The following is an 18,157-nucleotide window of genomic DNA, read 5'->3' on the forward strand; positions in this document are numbered from 1 at the left end:
CGGTCAAACAAATTAAAGAGGAAACTGTTTGATTTTAAAATTGCAAACAGTGATTTACGTATAATTTTTGAACATGCAGCGTTTTAACATATGTTTTTATTTTAACAGCTTTTGAGTGAATTTGGTCACATTCAGTTGAACAAATCTGAATGACAAGCATGGCGTGTGCTGAACCTATTATTTATCCATGCATGTGAATTAATATGATCACAAAGAACACTTGAGGTTTTGTCTCTGTGCTTTTGTTTTACTTGAGAGTATATATTAAAGGATGCTTTTGCCAAGCTTCCCCTTTTAAGGTAAGTAAACAGAACTTATCTAATGAATCTTTAAATAGTGTAAGACTAAATGTCATCTGTACACAATGCTTTTGTAGGAAGCTACCCCTGTACCCGTTGCCCGGGTCATGTCTGGATTTATGTTTAGTAGCTTTTTTCCTATGTTTTTGTCTGTTTCTGTTCTTTACCCTCTTTCCTTTCGTTTACTTTTGGTTGCCATGGACACTAATTCTCCACACCTACCCTTGTTTAGTAAATAGTCTTCCCACCAGCTGTTTTGACTAATCACTCCCCTTTACAACTTGTTTTCTCCCAGCCACAAGTCGCTGGATGAATGTACGCTCTATGCGTTAGGTACGTTCACTCTTGCTGTTATAAGTTTTCCTTTTGTTTCCCTATGACCTAAGTTGCCTGATATACAGTAGCTTATGTTTTTCATCTCTCTGTACTAAACTTAAGTCTTTGCTTGGTGGATCCCTGTGCGCCTGCGAGCGACACGCTTTTCATGTTTTTGCCTGTTATTTGGTATTAAAGGAATCTTACTTACGCTGCTCTTGCTGCTTCCTGTCCTTCTCCGCACCGTAAGAACACCACCATCGCAGCAATGCGAACAGAACGTAACATTCGTTTTCTAAATGTCAAGTCTTTTGCTCCTGCTGCATTTCAAGTATTTAATTCTTTCTCTTATGGTTGTGGGCGTAGAGGAAACAACTTGTTGGTGTTTGAGATACAACATTCGAGTCGCCATTTCGACTGGAATCAACCGACTACGAGCGGCACCACAGGCTTGTACGGCGTCGAATGGGTGCTGCAAAGTGTGAGTTCAAATATTTTGTTTCTTCACGTTTAATATGTTTTTTGCAATTTTAATTTTGACAATACCACATAAGATGTTTTTTCATTGCTTATGCGGGTTTATTGATTTTTAAATGCGCCAGAAAATAACCGGTTGTGTATACTGTTGAGTTGATTCAATGCTCAGTAGTGCGTAAATGTGTTTCTGTATAGTATTTCTCCAGCAATGGTCATGTGGTGACATCAATGATGGTATTTTGAGAGGTAATCATTGAAGTCGGACGTCACTGAAGGCCTAAGTGGGAAACACACGGCCCGCCACTGTATAATGGACATGTAAAAACGGTTTCTTGTTGCATGGTTATTTCCTTTATACTTTATTATATTCAGTTGCTGATTGTAAATATATGATAAACACATTTTTCATGTCATTTTTCATTTGCTGTATTTTTTACATTGAAACCACGGCTGCCAGTAATTTATGGTAAAGTTGAATATTGCAATAAATAAAATCTACTGTACAGTTGTACAATGTTTATCACTGATCAGATACACAGTATGTTATTTTTAATATGAATTACTGTAAACATGTTCATATCAAATTATCTATAAAGCAAATTACTGCCACTGGGTTTATTATTTAATAATTTTTAGACTAAATTACTGTAAACATGTTAACAACATATATGTGTTTATTATGGTAATTTTTTGCAAGCAGAAAAAGTTATCTACTACAAAATACCCCACAATAACACACGTAATGTTTCATATATTGTGACTGTATTTTTTACAGTGAATTCCCAGTATTTCACTGTGAATAATTTTTTTGTTTGTTTTTTAAAGAGGCTAACAATATGTCAGTTTTCTTCATAATAATTTACCGTTAGCAAAAACGGTTATGAATTGTGAAATTAACGGGTTCAACGTTAACATGACGTTATATCCTGTATGTCGTGACTGTATTTTTACGGTGAATTTATGGCAAAACCACAGCCGCGGTATTTTACAATAAATTATTTAGGGGGTTTTTTGTAAACGAGGTTAACAAGATATACATTTTTTTCCAAGTAATTTACTGCAAGCAAAAACAATTAACTGTCAAATTAACGGGTTCAACATCAACATACCATAATGTCCTATACATCTTGACTATATTTTTTACGGCGAATTCCTGGCAACCACAGCTGCCGGTATATTACTGTAAATTCTGCAGAGTTTTTTACAGTGTGTGAATTAGGGTTGTACGGTATACCGGTATTAGTATAGTCAATCAATCAATCAATCAATGTTTACTTCTATAGCCCTAAATCACAAGTGTCTCAAAGGGCTGCACAAGCCACAACGACATCCTCGGCTCAAATCCCACATCAGTACCGCGATAATAATGAATCATATTTGGTACTATACCACCTCTGAAAAGTACCGGCGTCAAAATGTAAACAAATGGCATTGGTGGATCTACACCTAACGTCCACTGTAATGATACCAAGTACAGGAACGTATCTAGTCGATACTACTATGATTACGTCGATATTTTTTGGCATCACATCTTTTTTCGTTTTTGTTTTTTTATTTATATTATGTTTATAAACTCAGGAAATATGTCCCTGGACACATGAGGACTTTGAATATGACCAGTGTATTATCCTGTAACTACTTGGTATCGGATTGATACCAAGCTAGCACCCTGAATGTAAACAAATGCCATGGGTGGATCTACACCTAACATCCACTGTAATGATACCAAGTACAATAGCGTATCTTGTCGATACTACTATGATTACATCAATATTTTTTATCGTCACAAAATCTTTTTTCGTTTAAAAAAAATTCATATTATGTTTATAAACTCAGGAAATATGTCCCTGGACACTTGAGGACTTTGAATATGACCAAAGTATGATCCTGTAATGACTTGGTATCGGATTGATACCCAAATTTGTGGTATCATCCAAAACTAATGTAAAGTATCAAACAACAGAATAATAAGTGATTATTACATTTTAACAGAAGTGTAGACAGAACATGTTAAAAGAGAAAGTAAGCAGATATTAACAGTAAATGAACAAGTAAATTGATAATTCATTTTCTACCACTTGTCCTTAATAATGTTGACAAGCTAATAGAATGGAAAATGACACAATATGTTACTGCATATGTCAGCAGCTATATTAGGAGCCTGTGTTTGTTTACTTACTACTAAAAGACAAGTTGTCTTGTATGTTCACTATTTTATTTAAGGGCAAACGTGCAATAAGAAACATATGTTTAATGTACCCTAAGTTTTTTTTATTAAAATAAAGCCAATAATGCAATATTTTGTGGTCCCCTTTATTTAGAAAAGTACTGAAAAGTATCAAAATAATTTTGGTACCGGTACCAAAATATTTGTATCGGGACAACACTAGTGATTTTTATTTTTATTTTTCACATTTTCATGATGGGGTATTGTCTGTAGAATGTTGAGGCCAAAAGTGCATGTATTCCATTTTGGAATAAGGCTGTAACATAACATGTGGGGAAAGTGAAGCGCAGAGAATTCTTTCCGGATGCACTGCAAATGAGTCTTGTGACTGACTGGTGTTCATGCTGTCCTGGGTGTACCTCTTGTGTTGCCTGAAGTCATCTGGAATAGGCTCCAGCATAACCCTTAGTCCAAACAGTAGATACAGTCATCTGAATGAGAACTACTCTTTGAGTTACTGTCCAACGTACTGCACACCCTATTTACTGATTTACTCCTTTTAAAGTCACAGTCCTTTCATTTTCTGTTTTCGCCAAGAACCAAGTGTTTTGTTTTTTGCAAAGTAATGCAAGCATGCAACTGACTCGAGTTCAAATAGAATCGGAGCCCACACCAAGTCAAGACACAATCCGTGTGCGACAGTGTCATTAGGGACAAAAGGTGTACTGTAAATTCCGCCGCCTGTTTTACTGGCACACACATGCATGCCTGAGGTGTTTCGGGTCATTTCCTGGTGGTAGCAACAGTCTGCCGCCTGCACCACAACCTGACTAACTGAGACATAACAACATTTGCGAGCACCACCGATGTTTAGGTCTGTCTGACAGAGACATCAGACTTAGGGATTTCTCTTTATCGTCCAGTAGTTAACACTGGTAAATGTATTTTTAACCTTCTTATATTTTGACCTTATTGCAAACTAGTGTTGTCCCGATACCAATATTTTAGTACCGGTACCAAAATGTTTTTTGATACTTTTCGGTACTTTTCTAATTAAGGGGGACCACAAAAAAAATTGCATTATTGGCTTTATTTTAACAAAAAAATCTTACAGTACATTAAACATATGTTTTTTTATTGCAATCAAAGTGTCATGTCTGTGTGATCATGTTTTGTTTTAGTCATGTTCGGTTTTGTTTTTGGACTCTTTGTGCACTTTTGTTTGTTTTGTCACCATAGCAACCCATTAGTTTTCACCTGTCATGTCACGCACCTGTTTCACGTTTTGAGTCACGCACCTGTTTTCACTGATCATGTCACTGCTATTTAAGTTGGTCTGTTTCTGTTGTTCGTCCTGGTGACATTATCTATCCTATCCATCCATACTACCTCTGCTACCCATGATATTCCTGTTACTATAGTTCATGCTTCATGCCAAGCCACAGTAAGTGTTTTTGTTTCGTGTTCATAGTTAATTGCCTTTGTGCTAGTCTTTTGTTTTCATTAGTCAAGTTTGTTCTCCGCCATTGTGCGCACCTTTTGTTTGCTTCCTTTTTTGTAGTTTGTTAGTATTTTAATAAATATGTACTCACATTCACGCCTTGCCTGCGCCAACTTTCCTTTGCATTCCGGGAAAACAAACCCCAAAGTCCAAGTATTGACACAAAGAACAAATGTGTCCTTAAATAAAATAGTGAACATACAAGACAATTTGTCTTTTAGTAGTGAGTAAACAAACAATGGCTACTAATTTAGTCTGCTGACATATGCAGTAACATAGTGTGTCATTTTCCATTCTATTTTGTCAAAATTATGAGGGACAAGCTGTAAAAATGGATTATTAATCCACTTGTACATTTACTGTTAATATCTGCTTACTTTCTCTTTTAACATGTTCCGTCTATACTTTTGTTAAAATATAATAATCACTTATTCTTCTGTTGTTTGATACTTTACATTAGTTTTGGATGATACCACGAATTTGGGTATCAATCCGATACCAAGTAGTTACAGGGTCATACATTGGTCATATTAAAAGTCCTCATGTGTCCAGGGACATATTTCCTGAGTTTATAAACATCATATGAATTTTTAAAAAAGGAAAAAAGATTTTGTGATGATAAAAAATATCGATGTAATCATAGTAGTATCGACTAGATACACTATTGTAGTAATAATAATAATGATAATAGTAACGCACTTTACATTTGTTAAAATCTCAAAGTGCTACAAAGTATAAAAAAGGTAAAAAATAAAAATGGAAAGTTAGAATATATAGTAGAAAATTCAAATACACTAGATAAAACATAGAGACATAGATAAAATAGAAATAAAAACATGAAAGTAGGGATGTCCGATAATGGCTTTTTGCCGATATCCGATATTCCGATATTGTCCAACTCTTTAATTACCGATACCGATATCAACCGATACCGGTATCAACCGATATATGCAGTCGTGGAATTAACACATTATTATGCCTAATTTGGACAACCAGGTATTATGGTGAAGATAAGGTACTTTAAAAAAATAAAAAAATAAATAAGATAAATAAATTAAAAACATTTTCTTGAATAAAAAAGAAAGTAAAACAATATGAAAACAGTTACATAGAAACTAGTTATTAATGAAAATGAGTCAAATTAACTGTTAAAGGTTAGTACTATTAGTGGACCAGCAGCACGCACAATCATGTGTGCTTACGGACTGTATCCCTTGCAGACTGTATTGATATATATTGATATATAATGTAGGAACCAGAATATTAATAACGGAAAGAAACAACCCTTTTGTGTGAATGAGTGTGAGGGAGGTTTTTTGGATTGGTGCACTAATTGTAAGTGTATCTTGTGTTTTTAATGTTGATTTAATAAAAAATTTAAAAAAACGATACTGATAATAAAAAAAAAAAACGATACCGATAATTTCCGATATTACATTTTAACGCATTTATCGGCCGATAATATCAGCAGGCCGATATTATCGGACATCTCTACATGAAAGCACTGGAAAAAACAGTTAGGCAAGTAGTGCATTTAAAAACAAGAAGACCGATAAATTAGATAAAAGCTGTGCTAAAAAGGTAGGTTTTTAGTCCCTTCTTAAAACGGTCGACCGACTGTGGTACTTTGTATCATTACAGTGCATGTCAGGTGTAGATCCAGCGTGCTAGCTTGCTGTTAGCGGTTAGCTATCGTGTCCTCCTACGGTGTGTAGTGAAGCATGTTTAGCTATTCCTCGTCCTGCAGGGATGATACTTGTAAGAAACGTACTTTGTTCGTCACCATGGAGGCGAGGATTAGTGATTTAGAAGTAGCTAAAACACTGCCGACTGCCATGTCTTAAAGCACCTCTTCCTGAGGATGTTTCAGTGTTATAACTTCACTTTTATCTTTAATTTTTAAGCCAAAATGCGTCCGTTCTCCCTTTTCTGTCTACACCCTGTGTCTGCCTGTAAGTACTCCATGATTGTGCGCTGCCGAACATGCTCATCTGCTCGTAAAACCAACAATGTCTTGACGTGAAGACGCGCCGTCATGCCATGGAACCGGTGCGTTTCAAACAGAGTATAGTACCGTTTTTGATTCATTAGTACCGCGATACTTTACTACAGTGACGTGCAGTGAGGTTGATGGCTGGTGAGGCACTGACTTCATCACAGTCAGATTTACAAACATATGAACCCTAAAGAGTATCTTATTCACCATTTGATTGGCAGCAGTTAACGGGTTATGTTTAAAAGCTCATACCAGCATTCTTCCCTGCTTGGCACTCAGCATCAAGGGTTGGAATTGGGGGTTATTAAATCACCAAAAATTATTCCCGGGCGCGGCGCCGCTGCTGCCCACTGCTCCCCTCACCTCCCAGGGGGTGATTAAGGAGATGGGTCAAATGCAGAGGACAAATTTCACCACACCTAGTGTGTGTGTGTGACAATCATTGGTACTTTAACTTAACTTTAACTTTACACATACAAACTGTAGCACACAAAAAAGCACATTTAATTAAAAAAACGTTATTATGGTCTTACCTTTACTTATAAGTGCGGGAACAGTGGTGTTGGTGTTGGAGGAGTTGTGAATGAATGAAATATGAAATCCGTGCTGCAGTCTGCAGGTGTACCTAATGTTGTGTCCCTGCAGTCGTTCACGGCTCCTCCGGCGCGAGCATTGTTGTTTTTGCACTTTTTGGATTCTTGTTAAGTGACTTTTTTTGGGTGGATTCGGTCTTGCACGTGGAGGGTTTGGGTGTGGGCTTTGGTTGGTGTGGCGCTCCCGTCGGGGGGTGCATTCTGCGGCGGGGGGGCATTAACCGGCACCAGGAGGCGGGATTATTGCGAGCCTCACACAATGCGTCTTCGCAGCAGTTTTGATTGCTCAGCACAAGAAATACGTTACATACATACAGTTGTTGACAAAATACACTGTACAGTATATACCTCAGCTAACTAAACTATGGAAATGTATAATATAATTCATATAGCAATACGGTCTCACTGCACAGCAGGCCAGCAGTTAGCCGAGTCCGCAATCCATGGTGAGGCACAACTGAGTGACGTGCCTCAACTGGCTGCTGATCACTGCACCGTCTCTTCTCAGTATTGGAACGGCAAATGTGAAAATTCAGCGATTTTGAATAAAAATAATCGAAAACTGGTGAAGTTAAATGGAAAATAACTTTATAGTATAATCACTGGATACATATAACAATTGTATTTATTTATTTTTTTTCTTCTTTTTTTTTCTTTCCATGATGGCAGGTGAGGCCCCGCCTCACCTGCCTCCAGTGACCGCACGTCACTGCTTTACTAGTACCGGTATACCGTACAACCCTATTGCAAACCATACCCATCAAAATATTTATTTTCTGCTCTTTGTATTTCACCACTCTTAGTTGCTCATATGTTTTTTGTCATTATGTAATCCCAAGTTTACCATGAAATGACTCAGTTTTATTTTGCTCTTTTCACTTTATTCAATTATGTATGTAATGTAACATTAATCCAGCTGGATGGTCTAAAAAAATAAAAACTCCCCTGTCTGGTGGAGAACATAAAGTGATGACTCACTATTATAATAATAATAATAATAATCTCCTGTTTGCACATGTCGAGACGTAGGATCAGGTAGTGGTCGTCTTCCCTGCCAAGCTTTCCATGTTTCTCTCTGCGGCCATGATGCCGCTTGTGTTAGTCCTAGCGAGGACAGTGTCATATTTTCCTGCACAGCTGCTGTGCTGTACTTTTCCCTTGTGTGTTGACCATGATCACGCAATATGATGACGTGCTTCCACAGACCACGAGGAGCACTGAAAAATATCTGCCCTTTTTTCTCAGCATTTGTGGCTTTGTTTTAAAATAATCTACAGACTGTATATTCATTTTCACTTTGAAAGCTGATCCAGACAGAGGGAAACAGGGAAACACGCTTTTGACTTTTTTTAAACAAAACAAATAAAAACAGAGGGCCTGTAAACGTTTGGGAACTGAGGAGACAAATTTTTTAAGCTTCTCAGGTGGAATTCTTTCCCATTCTTGCTTGATGTACAGCTTAAGTTGTTCAACAGTCCGGGGGTCTCCGTTGTGGCATTTTAGGCTTCATAATGCGCCACACATTTTCAATGGGAGACAGGTCAGGCCAGTCTAGTACCCGCACTCTTTTACTATGAAGCCACGTTGATGTAACACGTGGCTTGGCATTGTCTTGCTGAAATAAGCAGGGGCATCCATGGTAACGTTGCTTGGTTGGCAACATATTTTGCTCCAAAACCTGTATGTACCTTTCAGCATTAATGGTGCCTTCACAGATGTGTATGTTACCCATGTCTTGGGCACTAATACACCCCCATACCATCACAGATGCTGGCTTTTACACTTTGCGCCTATAACAATCCGGATGGTTATTTTCCTCTTTGGTCCAGAGGACACGACATCCACAGTTTCCAAAAACAATTCGAAATGTGGACTCGTCAGACCACAGAACACTTTTCCACTTTGTATCAGTCCATCTTAGATGAGCTCAGGCCCAGTGAAACCGACGGCGTTTCTGGGTTTTGTTGATAAACGGTTTTCGCCTTGCATAGGAGAGTTTTAACTTGCACTTACAGATGTAGCGACCAACTGTAGTTACTGACAGTGGGTTTCTGAAGTGTTCCTGAGCCCATGTGGTGATATCCTTTACACACCGATGTCGCTTGTTGATGCAGTACAGCCTGAGGGATCGAAGGTCACGGGCTTAGCTGCTTACGTGCAGTGATTTCTCCTGATTCGCTGAACCCTTTGATGATATTACGGACCGTAGATGGTGAAATCCCTAAATTCCTTGCAATAGCTGGTTGAGAAAGGTTTTTCTTAAACTGTTCAACAATTTGCCCACGCATTTGTTGACAAAGTGGTGACCCTCGCCCCATCCTTGTTTGTGAATGACTGAGCATTTCATGGAATCTACTTTTATACCCAATCATGGCACCCACCTGTTCCCAATTTGCCTGCACACCTGTGGGATGTTCCAAATAAGTGTTTGATGAGCATTCCTCAACTTGTCAGTATTTATTGCCACCTTTCCCAACTTCTTTGTCACGTGTTGCTGGCATCAAATTCTAAAGTTAATGATTATTTGCAAAAAAAATAAAGTTTATCAGTTTGAACATCAAATGTTGTCTTTGTAGCATATTCAACTGAATATTGGTTGAAAATGATTTGCAAATCATTGTATTCCGTTTATATTTACATCTAACACAATTTCCCAACTCATATGGAAACAGGGTTTGTACTAAAATCTAAATATCAAGTTCTAAACGGCATGTGCAAACTCTAAAATTGCACGTATTATTAGTGGGCGTTTTGTGGGTGATCTACTACACTGCAAAAACTGAAATCTAAGTAAGATGAAATATCTCAAATAAGGGTGATATTTGCTTATTTTCTGTCTGATAAGATAATTCTTCTCACTAAGCAGATTGTATGTTAGAGTGTTTTACTTGTTTTAAGGGTTCTGGTCCTAAATGATCTCAGTAAGATATTACAGCTTGTTGCTGAGATTTTATGACCTATATTGAGTAAAACATGCTTGAAACTAGAATATCAAGTGTTGCAAAGCTGTGTCATTAACACTCATAAGTATAAAACTACTTTTTTAAAGTAATAATTTCTTACTTCAAGCATGAAAAAAAAAATTCATGATGCCGAGCGCATATCATTATGTCCAGGTAATGGCACTAGCATTTACTTAATTTAAGAATATTTTTCATCATACTGAGCAAAAAGGTCTTTTTTTTTTCTACCAATAAAAGTGCACTTATTATTAGTGAGAATATACTTATTTTAAGGTATTTTTGGATTCATTGAGGTTTAGCTAATTTTACTTGTTTTGGAAAGTCTTGACAAGCAGAATTTTCTTGTTCTATTGGCAGATAATTTTGCTTAGTTCAAATAAAATACCCCTAATTTTTGTAATTTTTTTTCTTGTTTCTGAACACTGACTTTTTGCAGTGTAAGACTGTGTGCACAATGGATAACAAGTGCAAAAGTGATGCAGAACACCCTATTTAATGCGTGTATACCGGCTGTCACCATGGAGACACTCATCATGTTGTTGACATGCAGTACACAAATATAAAATGCACCACCTTGTCTGGGCTACATAGACTTATGAGGCATTGCCCTTTTGAAGAGAAGAGCTTGCTGGACTTCAATTGGAGGCTAAGAGCAGACAAGATATATTATGAATAGGAGTTGGGCATCTATGATACCTGGGTCTCACACTTTGATTCTCTCGGAACCGTCCAAAATTGTAATAGTCGATTCCTGTTTTCGAAGCTCAATCTGCCGACAGCTAACTGTATATCTCTATCTCCTGTGTGGATTCAACATTGCAGCAAATAATGTAGTGTTATCACTGGAGGGGAGTCTCAACATGTTACACATGGAGTGAAAGCAAGCAGGAGCAGGCAAGCTAAATGTTAAACCAAATTAAAGCCCGGGGGCCACATGGGGCCCGTTTAGCTTTTCAGTCTGGCCCAACCGGATATTCGCAAATAATTTTGTTGGATGTTTAAGATGGAAAGTGTAGCTGCCATTATGATGTGCAGTGATGTTTTCAAATTACCGTTAGTCTTGAACTATACAAAGTATTTCAATGCTTTTGCATGATATGCTAGTTATTATGGTAACCTAATTAGTTACTATGGTAATCTAAGTCACAGCAGCTCAGACGAGGCACCAAGCAGTGTGGGTGTGGAGCGTTTCCACAGAGTGTTTCTAGAGTGTCAGCCTGAAATGCGGGTGTCAGGGACAGACGCGGAAGGAGATTTTTACAACAAAGTTCTAAAGCTTAGTGATATATCAGATGTATCAGATTGTAGGTGTGGTTTTTTTTACCCTTCGCGTGCATATTTCGCTGTGTTTGTTGCATTTTTGTTGCGTTTCGCTTGATTGTAAAATATGTCGATGAGAGGGGGTGTGACGTTCATATGTTGTCAATATTCAGCGTTTAATCTTTTATAGTTAATATTGTAAATCCCACATTCTTTATTTTTATGTACATTCTGGGTGTCTCATTTAGTAAAAAAAATATGAACAATTCCATTCCGTTTTTTAAGGCGGTCTGTCATAACGTTTTTAGCATTCAATCAGACATTATTGTGAGGTTTTGTATTAGTGTTCCTAAAAATAGGACCCAAGCACACATACTGTACAGCATATTTTCATAGCTTGCATATATATGTATGTGTACATATGTATACGTATATATGTATATCAAATCAAATCAAATCAACTTTATTTATAAAGCACATTTAATGTGTATACATACACTATATTGCCAAAAGTATTTGGCCACCTGCCTTTACTCACATATGAACTTGACGTGTCATCCCATGGAATTGTCCAAACTGTTTTGGTATCCTGGAGCATTCCAAGTTCCTTTCACTGGAACTAAGGAGCCAAGCCCAACTCCTGAAAAACAACCCCACACCATAATCCCTCCTGCACCAAATTTCACGCTCGGCACAATGCAGTCCGAAATGTAGCGTTCTCCTGGCAACCTCCAAACCCAGACTTGTCCATCAGATTGCCAGATGGAAAAGTGTGACTCATCACTCCAGAGAAGGTGTCTCCACTGCGCTAGAGTCCAGTGGCGACGTGCTTTACACCACTGCATCCCACGCTTTGCATTGGACTTGGTGATGTATGGCCATGGAAACACATTCCATGAAGCTCTCTGCCTTCTGTACGTGGGCTAATATGAAAGTCACATGAAGTTTGGAGCTCTGTAGCAACTGACTGTGCAGAAAGTCTTTGCACTGTGCGCTTCAGCATCCGCTGACCCCTCTCTGTCAGTTTACGTGGCCTACCACTTGGTGGCTGACTTGCTGTTGTTCCCAAACTCTTCACCTTTCTTATAATAAAGTTGACTTTGGAATATTTAGGAGCGAGGAAATTTCACGACTGGATTTGTTGCACAGGGAGCATCCTATGACAGTTCCACGCTGGAAATCACTGAGAGCGGCCCATTCTTTCACAAATGTTTGGAGAAACAGTCTCCATGCCTAAGTGCTTTATTTTATACACCGGGCCAAGTGATTAGAACAGCGTTTTTCAACCACTGTGCCGCGGCACACTGGTGTGCCGTAAGATACAGTCTGGTGTGCCGTGGGAGATTATCTAATTTCACCTATTTGGGTTAAAAGTATTTTTTGCAAACCAGTAATTATAGTCCGCAAATGATGTGTTGTTGTTGAGTGTCGGTGCTGTCCAGAGCTCAGCAGAGTAACCGTGTAATACTCTTCCATATCAGTAGGTGGCACCTGGTAGCTATTTGCTTTGTAGATGTCGGGAACAGCCGGAGGCAGTGTGCAGGTAAAAAGGTGTCTAATGCTTAAACCAAAAATAAACAAAAGGTGAGTGCCCCTAAGAAAAGGCATTGAAGCTTAGAGATGGCTATGCAGAACGAAACTAAGACTGAACTGGCTACAAAGTAAACAATAACAGAATGCTGGACGACAGCAAAGACTTACTGTGGAGCAAAGACGACGTCCACAAAGTACATCCGAACATGACATGACAATCAGCAAGGTCCCCACAAAGAGGATAAAAACAACTGAAATGTTCCTGATTGCTAAAACAAAGTAGATGCGGGAAATATCGCTCAAAGGAAGACATGAAACTGCTATAAGAAAATACCAAAAAAAGAGAAAAAGCCACCAAAATAGGAGCGCAAGACAAGAACTAAAACACTACACACAGGAAAACAGCAAAAAACTCAAAATAAGGCAGGGTGTGATGTGACAGGTGGTGACAGTACACCTACTTTGAGACAAGAGCTATAGCGATGCATGCTTGGTTATGGTTTAAAGTCATATCCAACAATTGCGACGACTTTTCACTGTTTCGTCTTTTTTTAATGATTTCTGCTGGTGGTGTGCCTCCAGATTTGTTCAACGCAAAAAATGTGCCTTGGCTCAAAAAAGGTTGAAAAATACTGGATTAGAACACCCCATTCTCATCATTTGGATGGGTGGCCAAATACTTTTGGCAATATAGTGTATATATACATAGACAGATAGATATACCAGCCCCCAGACACAGTTTTTTTATTCAAATTGGGCCCCCCGAGTCAAAATAATTGCCCAGGCCTGGAATATGTGTAAGTATTATTTATGAGGTTTTCAAAAATAAATTGAAACTGTTGTGAAAGTGTACTACTGTGGAAAGAAACTTCATACCAATTATACTCTAGTTCAAAGTATTGATTTGTATACTCTTCTTGAAAATAGCCCTGTGACAATAATATTTTTTGGAATCGGAATCTAGATTCGTTGGGAACCGGAATTGAAACCTGTATGGTCCATATTCAAAAGATGCCCAATCCTAATTATAAATTCCTTCCTTATCCTTAGTGTTTGGTGACTGCTTTTGTTTAAATGTCTGTTGCTTCCCCATTTCTGGCATTTGCATCGCATGATGATTTTACGGTTTCCACTTACAGTGCATTTTTCAAGATGACTTAGCTTAGATGACTTATCAATGCACTGCGTCCTGTTTTCACCCTATATCAGCAAGTTTTTGGGCAATACGTAAAAATGCACGTGACACAAAATCCCACAAAAAGAACACCTAAGCATGAATTATCTAGGACTAAAAAACATATACTACAACAGGGGTGTCAAAGTCATTTTCATTGAGGGCCACATTGCAGTAATGGTTCCTTTCGGAGGGACGCTTTAAAAAAAAATTAATTTACATTATGGATGCAGGTAATAACCTGTGATTAATCATGATTAATCGAAATGCATATGCATTTGATTATTCGATTTTTTTATGTATAACTTGCTTTAATATCATAAATAAGGGTGAAAAGCAGTTATTTATTAACAATTTGTTTTTATCTCCCAAAAATAGTTTTGCAATACAGTATATTTTTCAGTTCAGTTCAGTTCAGTTCAGTTTCAGTTTATTTGGAACATGCATACGATACAATGAAATGCATCACATATTTCCAGTTGTTTCATTACAGCACGTCCGAAAAGGAGTAGGAAGAAGCAGAGCTTATTTAATCCTACCCCTTTTCATACCATAGCAATTGTGTCCCATATCCTTGTTCTCTGTAACAGAACAGTGAACAAATAAATAAATACATAATATACCATAGTAAGCAAACAAATATTAAATACATAAATAATCTCTGTCTCAATAAAAAAAAATTAAAAAAAAGGGTTCAAGATGTTCATCATAATTCTTGTTCTGTGTACTTTGTGAACACTTGTAGTTTGAAAAGTCTCTTAAACTGAATCATGTTGGTGCTTTGTTTGATTTATTTGGTTAATCCATACCATTATTTAATTCCGCATACAGATATGCTAAAGGTTTTAAGTGTTTTAAGAGCATACAAATAGATTTTCCTCTAAGGTTATATTTCTCCTCTTCGGTTGAGAAGAATTGTTGTACATTCTTGGGTAGCAGGTTATAGTTTGCTTTATACATCATTTTAGATGTTTGCAAATGCACCAAATTGTTGAATTTCAATATTTGTGATTTTTTTTTTAAAAAGGATTTGTATGTTCTCTATATCCCACATTATGTATTGTTCTAATTGATCTTTTTAGTAACACAGTTAGTGAATGAAGCGCACATTTGTAGTTGTTTCCCCATATTTCTGCACAATGACTCAGATATGGTAACACTAGCGAGCAGTAAAGAATATGAAGTGATTTTTGGTCTAGAACAGGGGTGTCAAACTCATTTTAGATCAGGGGCCACATGGAGAAAAATCAAAAAAGACAACTTCAGATTGTTTTCTTTGTTTAAAAATAGAACAAGCACATTCTGAAAATGTACAAATCATAATGTTGTTGGTTATTTTTTTTACAATTACCTGTTGCGATTAATATTATATATACTTTATTTGTCCTTATTTATATTTTCTGAATAAATTATGTGATAATGTTTATCAGTCAACTCATTGGTTTTAATGTTCAATCTATCAAGATAAAAAAACAATACAAATCATAATATTGTTGGGTTTTTTACACTTACATGTTGCGGTTAATAGTATTCTACCTTTATTTGTCCTTATTTATACTTTCGGAATAAATTATGTGATAATGTTCATCAGTCAACTCATTGGTGTTAATTTTCAATCTATCAAGATAAAAAAAATTATATAAAAATCTAATTACAGTATGTTATTTATGTAGTTTGATCATTTTCCTCGACTGATGCACTAACATCATGTGGTTAATTTTTTTTACATAAGTATCATAATCTACATGGATACAAAGAATTGCTATTGCGACATCTAGTGGACACATTTAGAACAGCAGTTACTTTCATTCAAAAACGTCGGCTCATTTTTATACTTTGCAAACTCATCCCGCGGGCCGAATAAAACCTGTTCGGGCCGGATTGACGTGTTTCTTGCTACTTTTTTTTTTTTCTTTTTTTTTTTTTTTTTTTGTCCTGTCCAGCTTTTAAGCAAATCATATAGTTGATGTAGATGCCCATTTCGGCTGTTCAGATTTACTTTACAAAAGAGAAGTGTAGGATACTTCTCTTGTTGCCTTATTTGTATTTGACTTTATTAAATGTATTTATATTATCATTTGGTGCAGCCGGGCCGGAGCAGGAGGGGATAGAAAGAGAAAAAAAAGAAGACATAGGGGGAAATTGTGGGGACAAAAGAGGGATTAGACAGAGAGACAAAAACAACAACAGCAAACACAACAACAACAATAGAGCAACATCAGCAAATACGACATGTACAAATATGATGGTAAAAGTAATAGCAAATAAGCAGTTAGCGAAAATAAAAAATAATACAGAAATGACAATGAGCATTATTACACTACAAATGGAGCAATTCAAATACCAATAGAAATAGCGCTATTGATAATGAACAATACCAATACTTTACCTTTATTATCAACAATACAGTTGTTCAAATGCAACAATACATACAGTATACGTAATGATAACTTGAGATACGAAAGAATGCAGAAAAATGGACGGGAAGAAAGAGAAGCAACCTACCTTAACCTTGTAGATTGTTATAGTAAAAATAGGTTAAGCTTTGTCAGTGTGCCATGTGTTATACCCAGTTTACCCTAGGGCAACAACATTAATACATGTTTGATGAAACGTGATTATGTATATGTACAGAATGTGTATATGTGTTTGTACAGTGAATGTATATGTACAGTATGTGTATATTATATTTCTTGCTACTTTATGTTGTATATTTTTATGTGAGATTTCCAATTCTTTCCAGATGTCCAATTGTCATGATCAGATAGATATTAAACTTTTAAATATGCATTTTTCTTTTCTGTCAAAATTGAAAGAACAAATGCATTTAGTAAAAAAAAAAAAAAAAAAGAAGCAAGGTAACACTTTAGTATGGGGAACATATTCACCATTAATTAGTTGCTTATTAAAGTAACAAAGACTTAATTTAAAATTATTTGGACACTAGGGGAACATATAAGGGTTAGGGTTAGGGTTACTAATAAGCAATAATTCTGAGGTTATTGAGGGAAGACTCTTAGTTAATGTCTTACTGGTTGTATAATAAGGCCATGCAGAATAAGGCATTAATAAGTACTTAATAATGACTCATTAAGAGCCAATATGTTACTAATTTGTTAATAATTTGCATGTTAATAAGCAACTAGTTAATGGTGAATATGTGTTCCCCATAGGGACGGCATGGCGCAGTGGGAGAGTGGCCGTGCGCAACCCGAGGGTCCCTGGTTCAATCCCCACCTAGTACCAACCTCGTCATGTCCGTTGTGTCCTGAGCAAGACACTTCACCCTTGCTCCTGATGGGTGCTGGTTAGCGCCTTGCATGGCAGCTCCCGCCATCAGTGTGTGAATGTGTGTGTGAATGGGTAAATGTGGAAGTAGTGTCCAAGCGCTTTGAGTACCTTGAAGGTAGAAAAGCGCTATACAAGTACAACCCATTTATTTATACTAAAGTGTTACCAAAAGCAAAAAAAAAAAAAGGAATTTATTGAAACCCATTTTTTCCAGGGTTCCGCGGGCCCCATAGTATGATGTGGCGGGCCCGGGCCTTGAGTTTGACACCTGTGTACTACACTATAGTACTAGTATATCGTAGTTTCTGCACAAATGTGCTAGTTTGTTCAGCCTTACATAAAGACATATCACCCAATGGTGACTGAGCTCGTCACATCCTGGCTTTGAGTGATGCAATGGTCGCAATTTTGAAACGGTGAAAGTTGCACAAACTGTGCGGTCAGACGGGACAAGGTGTGAGGGTGGGAGAATAAGTTAGGAAGGAGGCAGCGAGTGGGAGTGGGAGGAGTGTGCGAGGGTGGGGTAATGTCATCCCATTAAGGGGAGTAGCTTCGGTGTTTTGATCCGAATCCAGCAGATGTGGGAGA

The 18,157-nt window shown here is 37.2% G+C and overlaps 1 protein-coding gene across 1 annotated transcript in view; it reads left to right on the top strand.

The window, feature by feature from the left end:
- The first annotated feature begins 612 nt into the window (after positions 1–612).
- Positions 613–18,157, top strand: part of abcc6a (ATP-binding cassette, sub-family C (CFTR/MRP), member 6a) — a 106,258-nt gene continuing 88,713 nt past the window's right edge. Inside the window, exons 1-2 of the mRNA XM_072916465.1 lie at positions 613–632; positions 981–1,095. Of these exons, the coding sequence (XP_072772566.1) occupies positions 613–632; positions 981–1,095 (135 nt within the window). The remainder of the gene's footprint in view (positions 633–980; positions 1,096–18,157) is intronic.

The sequence above is a fragment of the Nerophis lumbriciformis genome, linkage group LG27 (genome assembly GCF_033978685.3).
Source record: "Nerophis lumbriciformis linkage group LG27, RoL_Nlum_v2.1, whole genome shotgun sequence".
Classification (NCBI taxonomy): Eukaryota; Metazoa; Chordata; class Actinopteri; order Syngnathiformes; family Syngnathidae; genus Nerophis; species Nerophis lumbriciformis.